The sequence below is a fragment of the Panthera pardus genome, unplaced genomic scaffold, assembly GCF_024362965.1.
Source record: "Panthera pardus isolate Hobbes unplaced genomic scaffold, ASM2436296v1 HiC_scaffold_2, whole genome shotgun sequence".
Classification (NCBI taxonomy): Eukaryota; Metazoa; Chordata; class Mammalia; order Carnivora; family Felidae; genus Panthera; species Panthera pardus.
This window is the reverse complement of record NW_026526765.1, coordinates 115,278,475-115,305,771: the sequence shown is the minus strand read 5'-3', so window position 1 is coordinate 115,305,771 and position 27,297 is coordinate 115,278,475. Positions and strand designations below refer to the sequence as shown.

The 27,297-nt window shown below is 38.5% G+C and overlaps 2 protein-coding genes and 1 pseudogene across 4 annotated transcripts in view; 2 read left to right on the top strand and 1 right to left on the bottom strand.

Moving 5' to 3' along the window:
- Positions 1 to 26,466, bottom strand: part of CDC20B (cell division cycle 20B) — a 48,537-nt gene extending 22,071 nt beyond the window's left edge. Inside the window, exons 1-4 of one of the 2 annotated variants that reach the window (XM_019414246.2) lie at positions 25,903 to 26,466; positions 25,594 to 25,656; positions 3,566 to 3,794; positions 2,457 to 2,587 (exon numbers count right to left, since the gene is read on the bottom strand). In XM_019414246.2, coding sequence (XP_019269791.2) covers positions 2,457 to 2,587; positions 3,566 to 3,794; positions 25,594 to 25,656; positions 25,903 to 25,965 — 486 coding nt within the window. In that variant the 5' untranslated portion in view covers positions 25,966 to 26,466. The remainder of the gene's footprint in view (positions 1 to 2,456; positions 2,588 to 3,565; positions 3,795 to 25,593; positions 25,657 to 25,902) is intronic. The other variant, XM_019414245.2, reaches the window with a different exon arrangement.
- On the top strand, positions 11,742 to 12,262 carry LOC109246329 (60S ribosomal protein L28-like; annotated as a pseudogene).
- Positions 14,215 to 19,499, top strand: GPX8 (glutathione peroxidase 8 (putative)). Of its 2 annotated transcripts, none has more exons than XM_019414244.2 (3): positions 14,215 to 14,617; positions 15,192 to 15,453; positions 18,872 to 19,499. In XM_019414244.2, the coding sequence occupies exons 1-3, from the start codon at positions 14,414 to 14,416 to the stop codon at positions 19,033 to 19,035; spliced, it is 630 nt and encodes a 209-aa protein (XP_019269789.1). In that variant the 5' UTR covers positions 14,215 to 14,413; the 3' UTR covers positions 19,036 to 19,499. The 2 variants fall into 2 exon arrangements, with proteins under 2 accessions (XP_019269789.1, XP_053763338.1); XM_053907363.1 differs by having other exon boundaries at positions 14,222 to 14,464.
- Positions 26,467 to 27,297: the final 831 nt, after the last annotated feature.

Below are 27,297 nucleotides of genomic sequence, written 5' to 3'. Positions count from 1 at the left end.
TTACTTCACTTAGCATTATACTTTTGTGCTACATCTCTGTTGTTTCAAATGGCAAAATGACATTTTTTTTTAAGTTTATTTCTTTATTTTGAGAAAGAGAGCACAAGAGAGTGGGAGAGCAGCAGAGAGAGAGAGAGAGACAGAATCCCAAGCAGGCTCCGGCTGTCAGTGCAGAGCCCAACGTGGGCCTCAAACTCATGAACAGTGAGATCATGATCCGAGCTGAGATCAAGAGTCAGATGCTTAACCAACTGAGCCACCCAGGTGCCCCAAAATGTCATTCTTTTTACAGCTGAGTAATATTCCATTGTATGTATATGTATATATATTTTATTTATTTATTTATTTATTCATTTGTGTGTATATATATACACACATATGTATATATATATATACACACATATGTATATATACATATCTATATGTACGTACATATAGATATGTGTGTGTGTGTGTATATATATATATATATATATACCACATCTTCTTTATCTATTCATCTATTGATGGATCCTTGAGTTCTTTCATATCTTGGCTATTGTAAATAATGCTCCCATACACATTGTGATGCATATATATTTTTGAATTAGTGTTTTTGTTTTCTTTGGGTAAATACCTAGTAGTGGAATTACTGGATCATATGGTAATTCTATTTTTTTTTTTAATTTTGAGAGAGAGGGCACAAGCAGGGGAGGGGCAGAGAGAGAGGGAGAGAGAGAATCCCAAGCAGACTCTTCACCATCAGCACAGAGCCCGATGTGAGGCTCGAACTCATAAACTGTGAGACCATGACCTGAGCCGAAAGCAAGAGCCAGATGCTTACCCAACTGAGCCACCCAGGCACCCCTGGTAATTCTATTTTTAATTTTTTGAAGAATGTCCATGCTGTTTTCCACAATGCTGCACCAGTGTGCGTTCCCGCTAACAGGGCACAGGGATCCCTTTTTCTCCACATCCTCACCAAGACTTGTTATTTCTTGTCTTGATTTTAGCCATTCTGACAGGTGTGAAGAGATATCTCACTGTCATTTTAAGTTGTGTTTCCTGATGATGAGTAGCGTTGAGCATGCTTTCATGTGTCTTTTGGGCATCTGTAGGACTTCTTTGGAAAAATATCTGTTCATATCTTCTCATTTAATTGGATTGATTTTTTGGTGTTGAGTCGTATAAGTTCTTTATATATTTTGGATACTAGTACTTTATTGGATATTGCAAATTTCTTCTCCCATTTGATGGCTTTTGATGGTTTCCTTCACTGTGCAAAAGCTTTTTATTTTGGTGTAGTCCCAATCACTTAACTTCGCTTTTGTTTCCCTTGTCAGAGAAGACATATCTTTAAAAAAAATGTTTCTACAGCTGATGTCAAAGAGATTACTGTCTATGTTTTCTTCTAGAAATTTTATGGCTTCAGGAACCACATTTAGGTCTTTAATTCATTTTGAGTATATTTTTGTGTATGGTGTAAGAAAGTGGTCCAGTTTCAGTCTTTTGCATGTAGCTGTCCAGTTTTCCCAACACCATTTGTTGAAGGGGCTTTCTTTTTCCCAGTGCATATTCTTGCCTCCTTTGTTGGAGATTAATTGACCATACAATTGTGGGTTTATTCCTGGACTCTATTCTGTTTTATTGATGTATGTGTCTGTACTGTGCCAGTACCCTACTGTTTTGATTTTTACAGCTTTATAGTATATCTTGATATCTGGGATTGTGATACCTCCAGTTTTATTCTTTTTCATGTTTTCTCTGGCCATTCAGGGTCTTTTGTGGTTCTATACAAATTTTAGGATTGTTTATTCTGATTCTGTGAGAAATGCTGTTGATCTTTTGAATGGAATTGCATTAAAACTGGAGATTGCTTTAAGTAGTATGGGCATTTTAACAATATTTCTTCTTCCAATCCATGAGCATGGCATATCTTTTTATTTGTGTCCTCTTCAATTTCTTTCATCAGTGTTTTATAGTTTTTGGAGTACAGGCCTTTTACCTCTTTGGTTAAGTTTATTCCTAGGTATCTGTTTTACTGTTTTTGGTGCATTTGTAAATGGGATTGTTTTCTTAATTTCTCTTTCTGCTGCTTCATTATTAGTGAATAGAAATGCACTGGATTTCTGTATACCTATTCGATATCCTGTAACTTTATTTAATTAATTTATCAGTTCTATTAGTTTTTTGGTAGACCCCTTAGGGTTTTCTCTACATAGTATCCTGTCATCTTAATCTTTACCTTTTTGCTGTCTCATTTTCACTTTTTTGATTGAGACTAACTAAACTTGTATTATATTTCTTTTACAAAGTGCCCTTATTCATGTCCTTAACTCACTTATTTTTTCTATCAGGAACCCATCATTTTCTTACTGACGTGTAAGAGCAGCTAAGCCAGCTCTTTCTTCACATTTGGGACTCAATTGTCTGAGCCTGTCAGGATATGAGATCTTCAGTTTTTTGTCTTTACCCACCTGGCCTTTTGAGGCAACATTTTCATTCCAGCCTCTGCCCAGTGCATGAGGTGCCTTGCAAAAATGGAGAGCTGAGTTATTTGTTTCAAAATTCCCTTTGACGGGGGTCTTCAGTGGTTCTTTGTAGGACCCTGCAAGAAAAACATTTAGTTTTTAATTTGTTCTTCAAAACAAGATAATCACTTTGGTTGGAAGTCAACCCATGGTGTCTTTCACAACAGAATGTGAAAGCACAGGACCACACCTCTCTAAAAACCACGGAAGATGGGGTAAAAGAGGAAAGATTGGCCTTGTCGAGAATGCCAGGGTCATAAGTGAGCACTGCCTCAGTGGCCTCTGTAAGAAATGCCAAGATTAAAGACCTGATTGCAACTGCAGCAGCAGCATAAATGCTTTATCTCTGAATGGAAAGAACATACTTGCACATCTGAAGAATAGATACAAACAGTTCCATGGGTTAAAGTGATGGAGCAAAGGTATCTGGTTTGCCCAAGCTATGATCATTCTGCCAGGAAATCACTATGGGATGCTTGCTTTCCCAACATTGGCATCCACTCTATGATCATGAGCAAATCACTTTGCGTCTCCATCTCTCTGTTATAGAAAGATGCTGTAAGGGTATTTTGAGATGACAGTAGTGAAATACTTTCTAAGTGAAAGTGATAGCAAAGTCAGTGTTATTTGCATCATTATTATTCATATCTGTTCTCTTCTCAAGATTGAGAAAGCCCTTTACCAGATTTTTAACTGCATAGAAAACCTTGCCAAGTCATCCTGTAAAACTAAGTATATTTTTGTTCATATCACTTGTTCAACAGAGGAGCTAATAAGGACCACTGAAAAATCTTACATATGTAATCTTTACAAAAGGAATCATATACCAATGTAAATCTCAGAAATGCATCTAAAATACAACATACTGTCTTTTGTTCTTGTTTCCTTTCCTGCCCCTTCCCCACCACCTTGGAAATTTCTTATTCAAAGGAAGGAAGAAAAGGAAAGCAGTTGACTAAATGTGATACTAGATAGTTCTATGCTACAGAGATTCTTTGAGGAATTCTATTTCATTGACATTTTTTAAATGGCCTGTGGAATTTCTATTACCTCACCTAGAATCAAGGTCTCTTTTTCAGGAGTTATCTTCAGCACGGATCCAGAAGCTTCTGGGAGGTAAGTGGTTGAACGCTCTTCCTCAAAGGAATCAACTGCCAGATCCCTGGTTTGGCTTTGCCGCCATCTGGTGGTAATTGGGCTACTGGCAACGGGAACCTCTGCCGACAGTCTCTTCACAAAGTTGCTCTTAAAGTTAGAATATGTAGTATTAACTCCGTCAAATATCTATTTAACATAAAAAAAAAGCCGTAATTTATAGTGGCCTCAACGATGCAAAATTAAATATTCCTTAAAAGGAGAATTATTAACAACTCATTTAGTACAACACAAATTATATATGAGATTTTTTATTTTCGTGACCTGAGAGAATGTTATTTTATACATATATAAATATGTATGTGTGTGTATACTTACAGCCTCTGTTCAAGATTCTCAAGATATATAAAAGCAGCTTATGGAGTGATTATATTTACAGTTATTATAATTGCATATCAATATAAATATGAAGTTGAAATAACCATTTATATTGAACATGTAAAATCACATGTTCATATAAAATCACAAAATTGCAAATCTGGAAATAAACAGTAATTTTCTTTTTTTATTTTCTCTTTTTAATTTTACATCCAAGTTAGTTAGCATACAGTGTAATAATGCTTTCAGGAATAGAATCCAGTGATTCATCCCATACATATACCACCCAGTACTCATCCCAACAAGTGTCTTCCTTAACGTCCCTTGCCCATTTACCACAGCCTCCCACCCACAACCCCTCCAGCAACCCTCAGTTTGTTCTCTATTTTTAGAGTCTCTTATGTGTTGCCCCCCTCCCTGTTTTTATATTATTTTTGCTTCCCTTTCCTTATGTTCATCTGTTTTCTATCTTAAATTTCTCATATGAGGGAAATCATGTGATATTTACCTTTCTCTGACTAATTCTGCTTAGCATTATTCACTCTAGTTCCATCCATGTTGTTGCAAATGGCAAGATTTCATTCTTTTTGATTGCCAAGTAATACTCCATTGTATATATATACCACATCTTCTTTATCCATTCATCTATCGATGGACATCTGGGCTCTTTCCATACTTTGGCTATTGTTGATAGAGCTGCTATAAACATTGGGGTGCATGTGCCTCTTCAAAAGAGCACACCTGTATCCTTTGGATAGATACCTAGTAGTGCAATTGCTGGGTTATAGGGTAGTTCTATTTTTTTTTTTAATTTTTTTTAATGTTTATTTATTTTTGAGAGAGACAGAGACAGAGTGAGAGTGGGTTAGGGGCAGAGTGAGAGGGAGACACAGAATCCGAAACAGGCTCCAGGCTCCGAGATGTCAGCACAGAGCCCGACGCGGGGCTTGAACTTGCAAGCCGCGAGATCATGACCTGAGCCAAAGTCGGACGTTCAACCGACTGAGCCACCCAGGCGCCCCTAGGATAGTTCTATTTTGAATTTTTTGAGGAAACTCCTTACTTTTTTTCAATAGTGGCTGCACCACTTTGCATTCCCACCAGCAAGGCAAAAGAGTTCCTCTTTCTCCGCCTCCTAGCCAACATGTGTTGTTGCCTGAGTTGTTAATTTTAGCCATTCTGACTGGTATGAGGTGGTATCTCACTGTGGTTTTGATTTATATTTCCCTGATGATGAGTGATGTTGAGAATTTTTTCATGTGTCTGTTAGACATCTGGATGTCTTCTTTGGAGAAGTGTCTATTCATGTCTTTTGCCCATTTCTTCACTGGATTATTCATTTTTTGGGTGTTGAGTTTGAGAAGTTCTTTATTGATTTTGGATACTAACCCTTTATCTGATATGTCATTTGCAAATATCTTCTTCCATTATGCTGGTTGTCTTTTAGTTTTTCTGATTGTTTCTTTCACCATGCAGAAGCTATTATCTTGATGAGGTCCCAATAGTTCATTTTTGCTTTTGTTTACCTCGCCTCCAGAGATGTGTTGAGTAAATTGCTGCAGCCAAGGTCAAAGAGGTTTTTGCCTGCTTTCTCCTCGAGGATTTTGTTGGCTTCCTGTCTTATGTTTAGATGTTTCATCCATTTTGAGTTTACTTTTGTGTATGATGTAAGAAAGTATTCTAGGTTCAATCTTCTACGTGTCACTGTCCAGTTTTCCCAGCACCACTTGCTGAAGAGACTGTCTTTATTCTACTGGATATTCTTTCCTGCATGTGAAAGATTAGTGGGCCATATGTTTGTGCATCCATTTTTGGGTTCTCTATTCTGTTCCATTGATCTGAGTGTCTGTTTTTGTGCCAGTCAGTACCATACTGTCTTGGTGATTACAGCTTTGTAATACATCCTGAAGTCTGGAACTGTGATGCCTCCAGCTTTGGTTTTCTTTTTCAGGATTGCTTTGGCTATTCGGGGTCTTTTCTGGTTCCATACAAATTTTAGGTTTGTTTGTTCCAGTTCTGTAAAGAATGTTGGTGTTACTTTGATAGGGATTGCATTGAATATGTAGATGGCTTTGGGTAGTATCGACATTTTAACAATATTTGTTCTTCCGATCCATGAGCATGGAATATTTTTCTATTTTTCTGTGTCTTCTTCAATTTCTTTAATAAGCTTTCCTATAGTTTTCATTGTGTAGAATTTTCACCTCTTTGGTTAGATTTATTTCTAGGTATTTTATGGGTTTTAGTGCAATTGTAAATGCGACCGATTCCTTGATTTCTCTTTCTGCTGCTTCATTATTGGTGAACAGAAATGCAGCCAATTTCTGTGCGTTGATTTTATATCCTGTGACTTTGCTGAATTCATGAATCAGTTCTAGCAGTTTTTTGGTGGACTCTTTTGGGTTTTCCATATACAGTATCATGTCATCTGCAAAGAGTGAAAGTTTGACTTCCTCCTTGCCAATTTGGATGCCTTTTATTTCTTTGTGTTGTCTGATTGCTGAGGGTAGGACTTCCAATATTATGTTGAATAACAGTGGTGAGAGTGGATATCCCTGCCATGTTCCTGACCTTGGGAGGAAAGCTCTCAGTTTTTCCCCATTGAGGATGACATTAGTGTTGGGTGTTTCAATATGGCTTTTATAATCTTGAGGTATGATTCTTCTATCCCTACTTTCTTGAGGGTTTTTATCAAGAAAGTATGCTGTATTTTGTCACACGCGTTCTCTGCATCTATTGAGAGGACCATGTGGTTCTTGTTTTTTCTTTTATTGATGTGATATATCGCATTGATTGATTTGCAGATATTGAACCAGCGCTGCATCCCAGGTATCAATCCCACTTGATGGTGGTGAATAATTCTTTTAATGTATTGTTGGATCCAGTTGGCAATACATAGCAATTCCCTAGTTCAAACTTTTCATTTCACAGATGAGAGATCTGAGGCCTAATTGCTCAACATTTATCTCATTCCCTCTGAGAAATCCCAGGAGTTTGGTATTACAGATCCTACGGTGGCAAACCATACCATGGATCTATGTGCGAAATTCAATTGCGAATGACAAACTGGAAATATGATATATATATTTTTTTAATTTTAACATTTATTTATTTTTGAGAGACAGAGCATGAGCGGGGGAGGGGCAGAGAGAGAGGTAGACACAGAATCTGAAGCAGACTCCAGGCTCTGAGCTGTCAGCACAGAGCTCAACGCAGGGCTCTAACTCACAAACCGTGTTATCATGACCTGAGCTGAAGTCGGATGCTTAACTGACGGAGCCACGCAGGCACCCCAAAATATATTATATTTTTAATAAGATGTAGGGCATGTTAGGTTATTACCCTTGTGTAAAGGACTGTCAGAGAAATTTAGACAAATTTACAATCCAAATAGAAAAAAAATAGAACATAGGACCTAAACGGGCAATGCACAAAAGAAATAATTAAATGCTCAAAAAATATTCAACCTTGCTAGTAATCAAAGAAATGCTAACTTAAAACAATAACAAGATGCTAGCAATGGTATTTTTTAATGACAAGCCCCAAGGTTGAAGGTTCTAGAAACAAACACTGGCATATATTGCTGGTGGAGTATAAATTAGCATTGAAAAAGGAGGCACATGGTGCATAAAGACGGGAAGGACTCAATGTTTACCAGTAGAGAATTGATGAGGTAGATTTTTGTGACATCCTTAAAAGGGAATATTCTGCAGCCATTAGAAATTAGGACATACATTAAGGAAATGCAAATCCAAAACACAATGATGTACCGCTTCACACGCTCTAGGATGGCAATAGATGATAGGTAAGTAAGTAGATAGATAGATAGATAGATAGATAGATAGATAGATAGCAAATGTTAGTAAGAATGTGGAGAGACTGGAACCGTTACACATTGCTTATGAGGATGTAAAGTGGTACCACTGTGGATAACAGTTGGCAATTCCTCAAAAAATTAAACCTAGAATTACTGTATGATTCAATAATTTCACTGCTAGGTACAGACCCAAGAGAAATGAAGCAGGTACTCAAACTCAAACAAACTCAGGTACATGGGCGTTCACGGTAGTACTATTCACAATAGTTGGAAGGTAAAATAACCCAAATGTCCATCAGCAAAAAAATGGATGAGCAAATTGTGGAAGATATATGTTTATGTGTGTACATATACATATATTATATATAATATAATTGTTTATTCACAAATGACGTATCAGTTAAAAATGATCAAGAAATTTCTTATTGACAATCTTACACTGTCTTGGCAGTTGTGTGTTTCTCTGGCTCATCTCCTGTCATACCCTCCATACTGTCTCCCCAGCTTGATGCTCTTCCACAATTCTCTGCCAGGGTAACTTCTAGCCCACCTTCACAACTGGAATCAGCCATCATATCACGAAGGTGTCTCTGACATTACCTTCCTCTCCATTCCATTACCTTCCTCCCCCTTCCAAACTCCCCATTAGGCCACCTGTGGTAGGTTAAATAATTGCAATACTTAATTTTATACATCGGCTTGATGGACTAAGGGATGCCCTGAGATCTGGTAAAACATTTTTTCTGGATGTGGCTGGGAAGGTGTTTTTAGAGAAGATTAGCATTCGATTTGGTAGACTGAGTAAAGAGATCCAGCCTCACCATTGTGGGTTGACATCATCCAATCCACCGGGGTCCCAAATGGTACAAAAAGGCAAAGGAAGGGCAAATTTTCTCTCTTCTTAAACTAGGATGTCCATTTCTTTCCTGCCATCAGACACTGGAGCTCCTGGTTCTCAGACCTTCATACTCCTTAATTTACACCAGCTGCTCCCCAGACTTTGGACTTAGATTGAATTATCCCGCTGGCTTTTCCTGGTTTTCCATCTTAGAGATGGCAGATTGTGGGACTTTTCAGCCTCCATAATTTGGTGAGCCTCACGTATATATATTTATGTATACTCTATTGATTCTGCTTCTCTAGAGAATCCTAATGCAATAATGATGCTTTATCATTAGACATGAGAGACAGCTGATATGCAGTGAAAATGGCTGGCAGTTTTAGACAGCCACCACCAGAATATGAATCAATAGCATAATGCAATGACCTTTCTTAAGCAATACAATTTTAGGTCTCATTAAAGGAAAGACAGTGTCCAAAACAAGAACAAGGAAAACCCAATTGTCTCTGCACTGGTCAGGACCCATCTGCTGGAGAACTGGGTCCAGTCTTGAATCTGTCTTGTAAGAAGGAGATAAGCAAGCCAGGATCCCCAACCTGAGTTCATTTAGAGGAAAGGACTGCAATGATACAAGGTCAGGGAACACAGCAATAGAGCAACACATGAATGGAGTGAGGGCTTCTGGGGTATTTAGTCTACAGGAAAGAACACCCGTAAGGAACCATCTTCAAATATGAAACAGAAGGCAATTTATGAAACAAAGAAAAATTTACTTTGTATTGCTCCCTATGACAAAATTGAGAACAGTGAATGGGAGGAGACAAATTTTTATTCAGCACAAAGAACTTTCAAAGAGTTACAGCATGATTTTCTATCATGTTTTGAATGCGTAGTACAGTTTTCGGTCAGTTCCTCCTCCAAGGACATGTGGCTCATAGTGGTACAGATGAACATTTTTTAAATACTCATGTGTTTTAATGTGCATTTTTAAATGTTTTAAAATGTTCAATGTGGACATAAAGTCTTCTGTTATTAAAAAAAAATGTATTTTGGTAAAATAAATGAGCCAATTTGAACCAAAAATGTTAACTAGCAAATGGCACAGATGGAAAAATCACAGACATGTATGCAAATGACTACAGCTTAGGGAACGCTGTGGTAGAATGTGATATTTCATCTTCACTGTTTTTAAACTTTATTCCAGGATCTATCTCTTGCTGGGGAAATGCCTGTTACATAGTTTTAAATGACTGGCCTATGTATCAATAAAGAGAAAGAGGATGATAAGAAAAATAAGACAAAGGAGAAAAGAATGAATGACTGGATACTTTAAGCACATCAGTTTGGCTTGTTTACTTTTCAGAGTTCACATGGTGTTGGCCTTAAATAGGGAGGAATTCAGAGCACCAGGGCCAAAAAAATAAATAGAAAGGAGCCTAGAGAATTTAAAAATAAAGTCAGGAAGTAACCAAATGAAACAACTGGGAAAATAGAACAAACATATATAGTGATAAATTATGTGACTCACAAATATTCAGCAGGTAAGAGAAACCTAAACATTCCAAGGAAAGACATGCTGATGATGCCAGGGTCTCTCTAGAACGTTATGGCAGAGACAAAATTAACAAAGATGGCCCATCAGCTCTCAGGCATATCATCCCAATTCCCTTTCCTTAGCCTCTGAATGTCTGCCCCTCCCCTACCAACCCCACCACCGCCAGTCCAACAAGGCAGCAAGACATTTCAAATTTGGAGTCGTAATAATATTTCAAATTAATCATGAAGATCAAAATGTCCCTCTTATTTTTGCACCGTCAATGTGTCCTCATCCTGGTATTGGCCAATACAAACCAAGCAAACACTTGGAGAGCATTTATTTTCAGGCATTGGTCGCTTTGTTCTGCACTGCCAATGCCTGCCACTGGGGGCTCCAGAGTGTTTTTGGCATCTATCCCTCCCTTCTATCAGGCTGACCAAAGCGGCCTTCATTAAGACACTATTCTCTCTCATCTTGACTTGTTACTCTGCAGACTCTGTGACTCCTTCCAGACAACTTCAATACATATGGCCAAGTTGTTTTGTTGTGGTAGTCCACTCCCTCTCCTCTTCGGACCCTAACAGTGATTTCTCATAAAACTAAATGTCCCCTGATGAATAAAACCCCCTTACCAGAGACAGTACTACAGTAATCTCATCCACCACATTTTTTTTCTAAGTAAACATATTTCTATTACAGAGAAACTGTTGAATATAGTTGAAATAATTTGGGTTATAAAGTTAAAAGTCTTAAACTCTCTTCTTGCTTGTTCTACTTACTTGTTCTGTGATTGGGATATTACTAACTTCTTCCTGTTTGAAAGCATTATTGCATTCTGCCGGTAGAGAGCTTTATACTACATGTGATTGCTTTTAATATGTGTATATATGTGTCTGATTTATAAATAAATCATGGGCAGTATAAAGCTTTCTACAAACATAAGCCATTTATTTAGTGCTCAGTTATTTGCTGCCTTATATTTGTTCCCCAAATGTTTCTTGTGTATTTTCTCCTCTCCAAAACTGATTTCAAGCTCATGTGAGGCTGCCTCCATCACAGACATTATTTGTATCTTCTTCAGTGCCTGTGGTGCTTGATTAACAGAGTCAACTGCTTTGTCCCATTATTGGCCCAGTAGGTTCCCTTGACCTTCAACTCATCATTCTCTTCCCCTCCTTTAACAAACCTTCCTTGATCTCCTGAAAGAGTGCTGTTGGTTTTTCTAGCATACTATCTCCTATGCATTGAAAATTGCAGTGTTGATATAATTATAATTTGAGAATGGTTTTAGTATAGACAGAACATGGAAACATTGATGACAGATCCCCCAGAAAACTAAGAAATGATGATATCACAACATATACAGAAAAAGACTCTGACAAATGAAGAAAAAAAGAAATGTCTAAGGGCCAAAATCTATCTATGTTCACAAACATCCAGGCTGGGAGTTACCCAAACTCCTGTGCTGAATGTCTGATTAATGGGCCTATAAGGATATTTATATATCATTCATATATGAAATCATATATGTTATAAAAGCATATATATTTCTTTCTGTCGCCAGCCACCTTAGTGAGAGGAGCTGCCACCATGTCCCCCCACCTGCAATGGATGGTCATGTGGAATTGATCCTGATCAAAAGGGACAAGCAGACATAAAGCACCAAGCCCAACAGCCTTGCAACTCTTTCCACTACAATGGCCTGGTTTACCACAAGACTGCAGGCATGGATCCAGAGGCCTACAGCAAAAATGTAATGATGGTGATGAAGCGGAGATCTGACCAGTGAAAACCTACCACCTCCTACATGCATACCAACATCAACAAGAATGCCCTGGCCACCCTTAGCAGCATCAGGCACAGGATCCGCAAGAACATGGACTACCCAGGTCTGTTCATGGCTGCCATTTGCAGAGCCAGCGCCATCCTGCACAGCCAGAAGCCTATGATGGTGAAGAGGAATCAGGCCTGCCCCACCAAGAGCTCCTGAGCACCTGCCCCCTACCTCCAAAGCAACAAAGATGTCAATCACTTAAAAAAAAAACAAGCAAACAAACAAAACAAAAAAAACTTAAGAATCGTAAAATTAACAAACTGGCTTTGATTTTGGCCTTGACAAGAGATTAACTTCAGTTTTCAAAGTACTTTTAATATAGCATGAAATTTTGGGACAATCCAACATGAAATATCAGGCTGGTACAAGCCTTTTATTTCTGGTTAATAACTGGCATGTTGGCTTATACAGAACCTCTTGTAAGCATAATTTTGATATTCTCAAAGACCAAGCTGTAGATCACTTGATGGGAGTTTCTGTACTTACAAAACACTGAACTAGAAAGTATCATAATGATTTTATCAAAGTAACATCACCCTATGGGGCCATGCCTGGGGTACAGTCAATCAGCATCCTCCTCCAAGGGAACCCTCTGTCATCTCCCTCAAAGCAGTTATCATGGGCTGGGTTTACATGGTTCAAATTACAGCAGGTGTTCTATGAATTAATTTTTTTTTAATTAATCATTAAAACTCAAGTTCCTGAGCCATGTCCTTCAACAGCCTACACAAACGGAAACTAAAGAGGCTTGTCACAGTGAAAACCAAAGGAAAAAAAAAAAAAAAGACTGAGGTCTAAATTTTCTCAAATGTATGCTTGAGTCAGGAGGCCAATTCTGGTTCAGGAAATCTGAGGTGGGGCTTGAATAGCTGCGTCTCTAACAAGCACCAGGTGATGGCAGCACTTTTAAGTCCAAGAACCTTGGCGTAGCAAGGTCAGAGAATTGAAGTCCGGTGTCATATGAAGTTTGGCTTTCTCAGTAACTCAGCCAGAGAGCATCAAAGTAAAATTATCATAGTGAAGAGGTGATACAACGTGTTTTGTATACTTTTTTGTTGTTTACTGGGTATTAGGTTTACAGGAGAATACTTTTCTACTGTATCCTTTATTATCAGGCTGCAAGAGTGGGAGCCAAGTGGTTTATCAGTCTCTTGACAGGTTTTATATGCCTAAGCTGTGGGTTTGGCTCCGGAGGCAGAGCTACCAGCCCCCTGAGCGACACCAAGAGTCAGGACCAGGTAGAATGAGGCACCTTAATTTGAAATTTGCTGTGTGTCTTGGGGAAGAGTCCAAGGTGACTAAAGGAACCATGGATTTCAGGATATGCAGCTACCTCCATTTCCTGTCCACACCTACCCCTATAATTTTCAACAGTAAAGTTAAGCCTCCTGTAAGAGACAACAGCCACAGGAAAAGTGAAGGTAAAAAAAAGAAGCAACTAGATGATGCACCAAGGTAGAAGTGGGTTTGGAGGGCTTCCTTGTTCATTTTTGCCTTCTTGGTAGAATTGTCTTATTTAATTGCTAAATTCCTGATTTATTATCAAGTGCAGTATTTTTCCATCTACAGGTTGCAGACCATTGGTGAACCCTGAAATCCTTCATTGTCAGGGGTCAGAGCCAGGCTGTTTTAAAACTGCCACAGGCGTATCAAAGTTCAAAGGGGAAGGAAGGATCATTTAATCAGACTTCTCAGTTACATGCATCTGAGTTAAATTATAAAGTGCATTTCTTACTGGGAGTCAGGATCAAAAATTTGAAAAACACTGGCCTATAGTTGGCTTTATGATAGAGGAGGGTTTTTTAAAGCCTTCACATTGTATCTAATCTATTTATTTTTATTATATTCACCTGGCATTGCCTTAATGAGATGAGGTCAAAGTAAGTAGCCACTTCAGTTATTTTTCTGCCCTTTCCACTGTAAATATCTTGAACTCGTGTAGCAAGTTTAATCCATACACATAATATTAAACCCCTTCAGGTTATACATCATGTTAATAGAGCACGTTTAATCTACACTCTGAACTATTCCTGGATGGTATTTAACCCACTCCTCTACATTCGCCCAGTTACTGGGAGCATTCACTCCCCAGCTTTCACCCTACAAGGGCACCATCTTCTGGTGAAAAATTTTGTCAGGAGAATGTTAAAGAGCTCTCGAAACAGTCCTGATCTTCCTAGCGAAGATTGCAATAGGCATCATAAATACATTGAAATTCTGTAGCACTCTGTTTTATCCAGGAGTCTCGTTCCATTCCCCATCTGAGAAGGGTCTTTCTATTCCTTAGCAGTGAAAGGACCCCATCTGTCCTTCCTGGTTTTCCGTTAAACTGAGCTGGTTTCAAGTTTCAGCTCCTCCTTGAATTCCAGCCTGCTGAGACTTCTCTCTAGAATCATCCAAAATGGAGCCTCTTACAGCTTACCCTTTAAGATGTTCGGGGCCGAAAGCAAAGGTATTTGCAGTTTTACTGTCTATGGTTCTATGCACAGTAATGTTATTTCTTCTACAACTAAAATTCCTAAAACCTAAAATCAACAGCTTTTATGCCTTTGAAGTGAAAGATGCAAAAGGAAGAACGGTTTCTCTGGAAAAGTTTAAAGGCAAAGTAAGTTGTATCTTCTGTTTTTTGTTGTTTTTTTTCCTACTGCTTGTTGATTTCTCTGTTTACTTTAATGGAATCAATTTTTCGTTGATAAAGGGTCATAAGTTATAATTTAGTTTTCAAAGTAATGTAATTAGTATATCACTCTGACCATCAGAGTTCTCATCGTGTATATATACAGTACTTCTAACTGATAAGCTGATTATCCTGTTTTCAGAGGCATGCTAAATTAACACTGTAAGTTGTTTAGGAAATTTTTATAATTAGTAATGTGAATATGGAGACATTAAAAAATACTACTTCCATAAACTAGCAACATTAAAAAGCACTCTTATCAATGATCGTATTTTCTTTTATCTTAAACTGTTTTACCTGATGCTTTTTTAATGGTAGTGATTTTTCAGAGTCTTAACTCATGCATCCAGGTTAAGATTTTCAACAAAATTGGGTATGTCTAAAAATATAAAATAACCATCAGCTTCAAAATGGTTTAGGATTTTAACTACTTGCAGAATATTTTTTTTAAATCTTTTTATTTGCTTCACTTTCCGGTTGGATTTTTTTCTTTTTCCGGGAGGTTGCACTAGTTGTAAACGTGGCTAGTGACTGCCAACTCACAGACAGAAATTACTTAGCACTGCAGGAACTGCACAAAGAGTTTGGACCATTCCACTTCAGCGTCTTGGCTTTTCCGTGCAATCAGTTTGGAGAATCGGAGCCCCGCCCCAGCAAGGAAGTTGTATCTTTTGCAAGAAATAACTACGGCGTGACATTCCCCATCTTCCACAAGATTAAGATTCTAGGATCTGAAGCAGAACCTGCATTCAGATTTCTTGTTGGTAAATATCTACTTTGCCTCATCAAGTTAATGTTTTCAATTGCTTTTCATTTTTAAAACAAATGTACCAGGACCGTACTCTTTCTATTTCATGTGAAATGCTTTAAGTGGGAAAGTTTGGTAAAACCATCAGAAAGCCAGAATCTCATCCTTGGTGACTTTCTAGAAGTTATGCTTCTCTGAAATCAATGTTTTAACTTCTTGAATGGCAAAATAAGTCGACTCCGGTGTATTCTTTTCCTTATGATCACTTTCCTGAAGAATTTAGCCGAAATGTGGTCATGGCTATCTTCACAAAATACCTTAATTCCTCTCTTATTTAACTGGCACTTGGGGAAATGTCCCTCCCCATTACCAATGCTATCCATGTCTCATGAATATTGCTGGGCATTATTAGACATATCTTTGTGATTAATTTTAAGTTCCCTTGTCTGAGATATTGTCTTCATGGATGAATAATATCTCTGTTTTTGCTAAAATTCAAAACAGAATATAAGATTTTTTTTTTTTTTTTTTTTGAGGACGATAGTGTTACATTGTCTCTAAAATTAGGCTAGCTACAGAAATCTGTTTAAAGATTTTCCTGGGTCAGTTAGCATAACAGTAGTAAAGTATAGTGACTAGGGAAATAGGTTTTAGCCGCAACCTACCTGGATTCAAGTCCCTGCTCTGTTAGTTTTGCTGTGTGGCTTCAGCTACATGACTTAACTTCTCTGTGCCTTATTCCTCACTTGTAAAATAAGATTATCAATATAAGATAATTTGGAGGATTAAGTGTGTTAATAGACGTAAAGTATTTATATGTTTCTTACACTGTGCCTAACACTATTCTAAAGAGCATTCAGGGACGCCTGGGTGGCTCAGTAGGCTAAGCATCCAACTTCAGCTCAGGCTCTGTGCTGACAGCTGAGAGCCTGGAGCCTACTTTGGATTCTGTGTCTCCCTCTCTCTCTGCCCCTGTCCCCTTCATGCTCTGTCTCTCTCTCTCTCTTTCAAAAATGAATAAAGATTTAAAAAAAAATTTTTTAATCATAATAGATAAAAAACAAAGGACATTCAGTTAATGTCCTCTCATCTGACTTATACAGATGATACCCTCAGTCCCTATTCTCACTGCAGATAATTTGAATTTTGATAAAACAGTGACCTCAGTCAGGCAATCAAGCTTCCAGTCTAGTAAGCCACTTCATGATGTTCTACAAAATTTAAGTGTGAAATCAGAATCTTTTTAAAACATTAAATTTCTGGGGAAAATCAACATAATGTTCCACCTACCCTTGTGTAATCAAAAAAGTAAGTGATTTAAGGTTTCAATGAAGTTAGATGAAGCTCCAGAGATGAAGACTATGAGATCATAGCCAAATGGAAATGAGTTTTTTAAAACTAGCCAAAATTGACAGTAACTGATCATGTGATCACAGTGCACATGTGTGCAGGTGTCACTAAACAGGGCATCTGGGCGGGGAGGCAAATGCGGGCTGAAGCTCAGCCATAGCAAGGCATGTGCTGGGGGACTGTACTGGCCTGGAAGAGTGCCTTTTCCTAACTCGCAAAGATGTTTACGTCAGGTAGACAGAGCTCTGCCCTGGAGGGCATTATCTTTAGAGACACATTTTCCATTATAGAAAAGAGCAATTTTGCAAAATGATGTTAAGATGGCTTTCATGTAATAATAGGATGCTCACACGGAGTCCTTGATGTTTGCTCTAGTCAAAAATATTTTTCTCTAATAATGAAATAAATTGAAATGCTTGGCACAGTACTCCAAGTAAAACACATATAAGTAATCAGGCTACTTTTTCTTTTTATTTCTTAATTTTAACCTATGCTCCCTGACTGCTTCTTTCTCCCAGCCCAAAGCAAAGCATTCCACACCTTCAAAACTCTAGACAGTGTGTTCCTTCTACCAATTTCATCGCTATTTCTGAAAGAATAGTTAATACTTAAAATTTCTGCCTCCCCGTCTCAATTACCTTCTTAGATGACTGTGTCTGGCTTCTTGCTCCATGAATCTCTTGAACCTAGCAGGTACCAGTGACTGCCACTCTGGGCCCTTCTCTTTCTTCTTTTCAGGTTCCTCTTTTCCATCCACCCTTAACTGTGCTGATTCTCAGGACTGTGCCACGGCCCACTGGAGCTCTTCTTATTCTATCCCCTTTCCCTGACTGAGCTCTCTCTCCTAAGCCCCAAAGCCTTATATTCACCTGCCTCCTCTGACAGAATGTCCCACATACACCTGAATCCCCTCCTGTAAAAAAATGAATTTGTCATCTTCCTCCTAAAATCTGCTTGGAGTAGGAAGTAGGAGTGGGTAGTATAGGAGTAGAAGGTCTAGATATCAGGGCTGGCTCTACCGCTCATTAGCCACAAGACCTCGAGTCTAAGACTCCATTTTTCTCATCTGCAAAATGGGGTTAATGATAATACCCATTTCACAGGGTTGCTGTAAAGATTCAACAAAAGGATCCATTTAAAGCAATGAGCATACATTCCTGGGCACATAGTAGACACTAGATACATCTTAAGTAGTTGTTTATATTTTTTTCACATGTTAGTCAATAATGAACATCAATTCTGGATAATGTAAATGGAAAAAACATTACATTTCTTACATACATTAAGATGGTTCAAAAGGACCACATAATTTCCCAATATGACTTAATACTGTATGTTAACTAACTAGAATTAAAATAAAAACTTAGAAACAAAAATAATGTGATTTAGAATTCCTTTCTGTTTTCCTCTACATAATATGTAACAATACTAAAAACATAGGTATATTTAATATGTAAAGAATTCCGTACAGGCCATTACCAAGGACCATAGAGTATCATTTTATCTTTAAAAATGTTAAGAAACTGAAAGTTTTGAGCTAGTGACAAGGTAAATTTTTTGTTGCTGTTTTTTTTAGTTTTCTTAATGTGTATTATTTTTGAGACAGACAGAGAGAGAGAGAGAAAAACACAGAACATGAGCAGGGGAGGGGCAGAGAGAGGGAGACACAGAGTTTGAAGCAGGCTCCAGGCTCTGAGCTCTCAACACAAAGCCTGACGTGTGGCTCGAACTCATGAACTGTGAGCTCATGACCTGAGCTGAAGTCAGACACTCAGCTGACTGAGCCACCCAGACACCCCAACTTTTTTGTTATTTAGATCAATAAATCCAGAATAAACCACTTTGTTTCATGATTCCGGACCAGTAGAATCATCAGTGAAGTCACCAAATGTACAGAAATATGGTTACTTGGAGCTTGAGTTTTGCCTTGTTTGGGTGTTTTATTTTTTGTTTTGTTTTGCTTTTGACATTATGATAATCTTAGAACTTGATTCTTAAGTTATCACTTACATAGATACTAATAGAAATGAAAATCTTGACAAAAAATAAAATTATGCTTATGAAAATATATTCTGGTACTTTAGATTCTTCAAAGAAAGAACCAAGGTGGAATTTTTGGAAGTATCTGGTCAACCCTGAGGGTCAAGTTGTGAAAACCTGGAGGCCAGAGGAACCCATTGAAGTCATCAGGCCTGAGATAGCAGCTCTGATTAGACAAATGATCATAAAAAAGAAAGAGGACCTATGAAAATGCCAGTGAGTCATTCAAATGCCGTAGTCGGAATATAGAAATGTCAAGGGGAGGTGGGGTTTGGTCTCAATTTAAATACTCTGACAATTAAATACGGCACTGACGGATTTTTTGTGTTTGTTTTTATGATACCTTGCCAGTGAGTGGTAATGAATAATGCCCCCAGGACAGAGATGTTACCCAAAACAAAAATAAAGAGTATCTAAAGAATCAAAATGAAATATACTAAGTATTTCATCAGATCACACTAAATAATTCAAAATACAGTCATCAATGTGCTTCAATATCCTGTTGTTCGACTTGACATTTTCAGGATTGTACTTAATGGAAATGCCAATCCACTAGACCTCTGTTTGAATTCAAGACACTGTGTGTGACTGAATTTTCTGGATTAACTAACTGTAAATGGCTATTTTTATGTAATAAAATAAAAAATAAACACTGAAAAAATGTTAAATATATAGAGAGATTCAAATCATTATGTACTTTTGTTTCAGGCACAGGAATTTTGTTTCTTTAGTTGTTTTTTTTCTATTTTCTTTTTTAAGTACAGGTTCATAGTATGTTTCACTGTATCTGCCCAAATAGTCATTTATAAATGACACTATCCTAACATTTGAAAAACCTTCATCATTGTCAATATTTCTCTATTATTTTCCAGAAGAAACTCAAATTTTATAAATAGAATATTAATTGCTGAGTAAAAATCCAAAGAGTAAGGAAAAGGCTATGAGTATATGATTATTTAGCCCAATTCTTTATATATTAATACTGGTTGCTAATTTATTCAGATTAGATTAACCTTTTGGAAAGAATTCAGTGCTGCATCGTTCTGATGGCTAAAATAATAAGAATCAACTCTAAATAGTCAAAGGTCTGAAGGTAAAAAAGGGAGGGACTAATTACACCAGTCTTAAGCATCAGCAATCACTAAACCTTTTGACAGTCACAACATGCTTTTTCTCCTTTATCATAACCTTTATACTCTGTCCATCTTCTCATTATTGGCTGATAAAGCAACTTGCCAAGTTGATGAAGGCTAATTATTGCCCCACTAAATATATATTCATTTCATGAAATGAATAGGAATACTAGGGCTAAAGAAAAAAAAAAAGTAAAAAGGCAGTTATGTAAAATTTGGCCAAGAAGGAAGACCCAATCTAAATAGCTGTGAGCTGGCCCCCATATACTGTCCTGATTAATGAAAGTAAAGATTTTTTTATGGTGAAGTCAGTAATGCCACCTCAGCATATAGTTCTTTGCAAGTGTTTAAAGTCCTTGGAGAAACCAAAAATATTTCCTGGAACACCTTCTGCTTCAAAGCATATATCCAGCCACACAGCTCTGATTGTATTTAGTAAGATATCTGGGGGGTGGGGGGAGGCACAGTTTCTCTTAGAGGTCCAGAAGATTCACAAGGATAGCCTCAAGAATGCCAGGTTAGTGTGTCAGCAAACCTGCTTGTACCCCTCACCAGCTGTATGATGTTGGGCAAATCACACGACTACTTTCAGATTTCCTCACCCATAAACTTAGGAAGGTCAGACTGAACAAAGAGCCCCTTCCAACCTTCCAAGTCGATGATCGTGCTTGACAAGGTGTTTTATGTGATCAGGACTGGAATCAGTAATCTGAATTATTTTTGAAGAAATAAAAGCCACCTAACAAGCCTATGTGTCCTTTGCAATTTTGCCCCAAGAACATAGAAGCAGTTTGAATTCTGAGCCTAAGCAGTTTGAATTCTGAGCCTCTAAGCAAAATTTTGTTAAGGGCAAACTTTCCAAGTATTGTTCTCAGAGCATTCTTGCCATACACCCCATTTACAAGTGCCACAAGACTGCTGCTGTGGTGGGGAATGACCAGGACTGTCCCAGTGAATGCAGTTCAGATGTCCATCCTGCCCAAAGTCACTAGTTCTCTCCAAAGCCATATAAAGGGGGTTTTCACTTACATATCTCCAATCCCCCGTGTTTATTCAACCTACAGTCTCTACTATAGTCAGTGCTTGGTTCTCTCCCCTTCCCCTTTGGGTATGCAGGGAAGGCAGGTGGGGATTTGAAAGTGTGGCAAGTAGGTGTCCATTCAGGGTTCTGTAACAATTAGCCTCTGTGTACTAAAGAGTGTGTGAAGCCATTTGCTGATGTACTGCTCAACCCATAACTCCAGTGTCTTATATGAATTCCGCCAGGTATATATACATAAAGAGAAAAAATTGCATCTTTCTTGAATTGAGCCTTTCTTCCCTGTCTCGGCATCAAAGAGCCTTGGACATAGACTGCTACTGTCTAAATTGAACAGAATAACAGAAAAATAGCTGGCATCATGTAAAAAGGTACTCATGGACAAAGGGACAAAATCAAATTCATTTCATTGTGGTCAGTAGTTCGTTGGCTTGAAGTTTGTTTTGGTGTATTTGGAAGGTGGAAAGGAGTACTTCCTTCTAACTCCTGATCTTCATCTCATAGCAGACATAGCCGTGGTGCTGGGAGATTGGAATAAATAGGAATTTGCCTGAAGTATACCATGAAAGTCATACTTCATTTTCAAAAATGCTTAATAATTAGTATAATCTTAATGTATATATGTGCCTATATATAATTCCTAGCGATTGTAGTATATATAGCCTGCACACAGTGGTGGCTGGGAAGTAATAACCACCTCTCTGGAGGAGGGGTTCCAGTTTGCAGCATTTGCCAATTTCCATGGTATAAATGCTCCCACATGGCCAACTTCCAGCTACCAATGCTTTAATAACTGGCATGCCAGGTTTCTGAAAATTTAACACTCAGTTCACACAAACCACTTTATGTTGGATCCAGAACACAAAAACTTTTAAAAATCAGACTTGATTAGGTTATCATAAGGATCTCCAAAGAGCTCAATCTAGAGCAAAAACATATTATTTATTTTTATAAATATACTGTTTTGGTGGCTTATGTGAAAATGTGGAACTACAGTCCCTGAAATATGAAAAGCTGCTAACAATATGCTATATAATCACAGTAAAATCTAATGATTTCACTGGATTGTCTGCAGGTAGTCTCAGGTAGGAAAATACTACTGTAAAAAAAAAAATTGTAGACAAAGCCTAAGCAGAAAAACAAAACCTGTATTTCTCTATATTTTCAACATATTAACTCTCTTTCAAGACTACCTTGCAGAAGCTAAGAAGTCTTGGTTGGTCCCTGTACAAAACATTACATTCATTCATAGTGTTTCTTTGGGGGAAAAAAGGATGTTTGGGCGTGGCTATAATGTGAACACTTTATCCATGTGTATTCCTCACCTTGATTTCATCTTTCCCATGGAATAATAAAATTCTAATAACTGTCACGCCTAGAAACTAACATACCACACTCCTCCCCACTCTTCCTTCCTCTCGCTGAACTGGTAAGGCCATACCTTGCAGAGTGAAGCCTTCTCTTTTTGGAGGAAAGGAATAGAGTGGCTTTGATGTCCCAGTTGTGGGTCCCTGTCTTTCCCTCTGATTCCTATGGAGACATTCTTCATTTGAATATATATATTCATTCTCCTCCTTACCCACTGATCTCCTTAATTCATCTTTCATGCATTCCATTCTCTCTCTCTTTCTCATCATCTCCTGAATATGGAAGTGAAGAACAGCTTTAAATATGTATTGTTTATTGAGTATAAATGTTTGCATTTTATGTCTCATTCTTTAGTGTAAAAAAATTAAAACACAAAGGCCAAGCCTTCTAAATTAAGTAGGTTTTATTTTTATCAACAAGTCAGTGGCTTTCCATAAAAAATAACATGTTGAAATTTAGCCTTGTAAGAAAAATGATGAAAACAGTATTTACATGGGAGGGATCCTTAAACACACACAGAAAAATGCTGAAAATGAAATGGGCAACAATGAAAAGAGGATATGAAAGTAGCAAAATGCATAAAGAATCAAATTATAGGTATAAATCTCCCATGGTTTTAAATGTTTAAACTTAAATAAGAATAAAAATTGTTAAATCAGTAATTTGTAATTCACTACAGTGGACTGTAATATATTTCTCACATCTCACTTAGAATATAACTAATTGACCAGACCACCTAAAGTCAGCTTCACGAACTTGCTGCAAATGCCCACATGAGGACACTGATGTCACTGTTTATCTGGGACCCAGCAAGTTCCTGAACACTGTTGCATGGGTCAAAATGGCCTCCACAGGAATCAGAAAATATTTAAAAGCATATGGTACAGTTAGTTCTTCCCACTTCACAAGCTAAATATCATGCTCAAATATTTTATGAGTCTGTGACTTGACAGAAAATGAAGTGAAAAATTCAGGCAAATCCTGCAAACAATTCAACCACATCCCCCAACCACACCCCAAAATTTCCACTTTTCTTGATATTTCAAGTGAAAATGTTTGAGTTGATTGATTCATCTTCAAAGTTACCTCTCCATTCTCTCTTCAGCTGGTACATACACATGGTTACAGAGACCTGCTCTAATGGCATATTAAGAAGCTGATTATCTAGAAAGAATACTATAGACTTAGTTGAAAACTGGGGAAAGAGTTTAGGCTTTCCTTTTCAAATTGTCATTGTATTCTAAATTTTATATTAAAAATAAATACTAAAAAAAATAATTTCACAAATACTTTCATACTGTGTACCCAGGACTCCAAAAATATTACCTGGAAAAAAATTTTAAGAATTAATTATATTGGGGGCGCCTGGGTGGCTCAGTCAGTTGAGCATCCGACTTCAGCTCAGGTCATAATCTCACAGTTTGTGGGTTTGAGCCCCATGTCAAGCTCCGTACTGACGGCTCAGAGCCTAGAGACTGCTTCGGATTCTGTGTCTCCCTCCGTCTCTGTCCCTCCCACACTCGCATTCTGTCTCTGTCTCAAAAATAAATATTTAAAAATTAAAAAAAATTAATTGTATTGCTTTCTTCACCATTTGTAACACTGTCTATGGTGTTATAATTGAGTGACTGAGGAGCAATTACAAGTATTATGGTTACCAGTGCCCTGGTTCATAGCAAAAAGTATACATATGCACCAAACACACACACTAATTACAGAATCAATTATACTCTGATGTTCATTGTATATGCAATAAGATAGCAGTTGCATGTTAGCTGATGTCATTCACATCTTCAACCAGCTAACAATACACTGCCAACCCATCACACACAGGAAACCAGTGCAGCTTGTTAGCAAGAAGAATTTGTCCAGAAGCAAGTGGCAGGGTAGTTGTGGCTGCCACATTGACCCAAAGCAGCCAGCTAACAATACACTGCCTACCTGACTCAGGTCACTGCTGCTTTTCATGGCCCATGAAGTCACTGAAGCTACTGTATGCAATATGAAACACAGTAGCCGAACTGTAATCTTAATAGTCACAGAAAAGAAAACTCATAAATAAAACTTGTTACTCCAAAATTATTATAAAAAAAGAAAAATACTATTTTTAAATCTCAGCAAAAATTTAAAAAGACAAACTTTCAGAACACTTGCACTTAGCTGTTCCACAGTAAATGCTTGGATATCAAAATATGGTTTTGCAGTACAAGTGAATTAACAAAGTTATACTTAACTGTAGCTTTTCCAATTATTTCTCTTTACTGAGAAATATTTTCTCTTTACTGACCAAAAGACCAATTGTCTGTATTAGGAAGGAAAATATTTAGGAGTCATGGAAGTGCATAATTTTGGTGTAAAAGAAAACTGTAGCTATTTTGGAAGGAAAAAATCATTCTTAAAGTATTTAGGGACTTAAGTTGTCATTATTTTGTCCCCCATTATGAATAACATTAGGCATTGCATTCTGAAAGGGCTGTTATGTGTTTGATTTATTGTGTCACCACTTAAATATTGCAAGATTTTTAAAAGATTAAGAAAAATCTGTAAAAATGTTAATGGGTTTGAAACTAGAATCTATGAGTAAAGTTTAGACGAATAAGAACAAGTTCGTGTAGAGAGAAGCAAGGTGAATGGTGATTATGAGAGATTTAAAGCATATGAGGGATGTTTATGTAGTAAAAATAAGAAAAACTCGTTTATATTTGTTTTATTCTTACACTGATGAAGAGAGAAGCTACAGGCCTTGGCTTCAGACTTTGAAGGAGAAAAAGTAATACATCGGATCAATTTTAACGTGAGGATCGACCTTGGATTAGGCCACTTCTCCCGATTATCCACAAGATGGCACCATTTCCATTTCTTTGGGGGGCAAGCTTTTAAATGCAACAGAGGAAAGTACAATTCGCAACTGTTAAAATGAAATAGTAACAGCCAGCTAGCAATGCGCTGCCTACATCCAAGCTTCATCCTTTTCTGTTGAGCCAAAAACTAGAAAGCCCCATGGATATACAAACAATTACTCTTGTCAGGGATCTTCAGTTTCTTATAGAAATGTGGGGGGAGGGTGTATAATTAGACTCTGCAGTTAGTGATATTTTAGGAGACTGATTTTTTAAATTTTCATATTCTTAGACCAGGCCGTACTTCCAACAAGTACCTTCTTTAGGAAAAATTAGTTTGTTCAAAATCAGAATTAAGAGAACCACAGTAAGCACTAGACACTTACCTTGGGAGAACCTTGACTTCTCTTTTGCTTCATGTCTTTGGCGAGCACCCGCATGACGTTCTCCTTGGAAAATATATATAACATATGGAGAGAAAAATCATAATGTTAGGCGCGGAATGTTTCTAGATCCTCAGCTTGTCCAACCCCATTTACTCATTTTCTCTACCAGCCAGGCACCTCTAGAACACAACTAAATTACACATCGCAAAATGAAGGATCGGGGTTTAGAGTTTGTCCTACCTGTTGGTCCTCAGCGGGCAGAGTCCCCTTCAGGGAGTCGGGGCTGGGAAACAAAAGGACGTTACTCACCCACAGCATCTCTTCTTCCGTCCGGACCCTCCGCGGGGCGGTGCGCTCCAGTTTCCACTCCATCTCAGGAGGATTTTCCCCTGCCGGGTGTTCGGCCTCACCTCGATCGGCTCTGGTTTTCCCCCCGGTCTAAGCCAGCCTTGACGCCTAATCGTCAAACCTCTAGTCTCATCCCCCAGGACCATCATTTTTCGCTCTTAACCTCCATTTCCCCCATTCCTCCCACTGCTCCCAGAGAGTATTCCCCAGGGTACTGTTTAAAAAGCTGGCGGGGCGGCAGCGGGAGCGGGAATCCCCCTCTCCCGCTTCTCATTGGCCAGCGCTTTGGTGACGTCAGAGGTCGGGAGGGATTCCCCCCGGCGCGCCCCTCGGCCCGCCTCCACCTTCCAGCCCAGCCTCGCCGCCGCCTGCTCTTTGTCCGCGGAGGCGCGCACTGGAGCGCCAAGCTTTGCCGCGAGCCTTGGCGGGCCTGAGCTGGGCCGGGCGCCGAGGGCTGTCACGCCAGCAGGAGATGAGGGGGTTGGCGGGCGAAGAAGCGGGTTCTGTGAGTTCACGTTCTTTCCGTTTGCGGGGGGGGGGGGGGGGGGGAGAAAGTTTTGTTACAACGGGACTTTCTCTCCGTTGGTAATGGTGACCGTTTGTGTAAGCCATAGATATTAGACGTATCCCCCCAACGTGTTCATCAGCTCTTGTTCCACTTTCAGATAGGCAGGGAAACGTAGCAAGCGTTCTGTGCTGATGAGAAGGGAGAGCATTGACATTCACTCAAGTGCTTCTCTGCTGCAGCCATTTGGAAGTGGGCAGGTTCTCTCACTTGAGCTTCTGCGCTATCTTCCCAAACAAGAGTTGGTGAGCGAGGTGAAAGAGTTGGTGAAAGCTGGTGACAGGGAGCACCTCATGAGGAGTGAAGAGCCAGCAAGAAAGCTGAGCAGACTGGGGGCTAAGTAATAAAGGAGAGGATGATATTGGGGGTTAAGGGAGGGGGTTAGATGGAAATAACAAGGAGACAGATGGGCTGTGTAGCCTTAGCGGCCCCACCTGAGCTGCCAAGAGAGGTTGGCTGTGCCATATGGCAGGAGGGAAAACCGTGTCTGGGAAGCTTCTGACAGTCAGCTTTTCCCTCCCCATAACCACCTCCCTACCTCCCCCCGTTTGACATGGGACTGCTTGTGCTCTCATGCAACATGTGCGTTTGTGCATTTTACCAGGTAAGGGATTCATAGATATCAGATACTCAGAAGGGTCAGTGATTTATAAACAAAACAACAACAACAAAAACTCTAAACTTACTCTCCTGTTTTCCTTCTTACTGAAAGCAAGAAAAATTGACATCAAGGCTGAGACCCAATCTTGGGACCAGTTTTCCATCTACAGTAATAAAGGTTAGGGAAAATG

Coding starts and splice junctions, on each gene's coding strand:
- GPX8 (XM_019414244.2), top strand. CDS start 14,414: ATGGAGCCTCTTACAGCTTACCCTTTAAGATGTTCGGGGCCGAAAGCA. Junction 14,618..15,191: donor TGGAAAAGTTTAAAGGCAAA/GTAAGTTGTATC, acceptor TTTTTCCGGGAG/GTTGCACTAGTTGTAAACGT. Junction 15,454..18,871: donor TGCATTCAGATTTCTTGTTG/GTAAATATCTAC, acceptor CTGGTACTTTAG/ATTCTTCAAAGAAAGAACCA.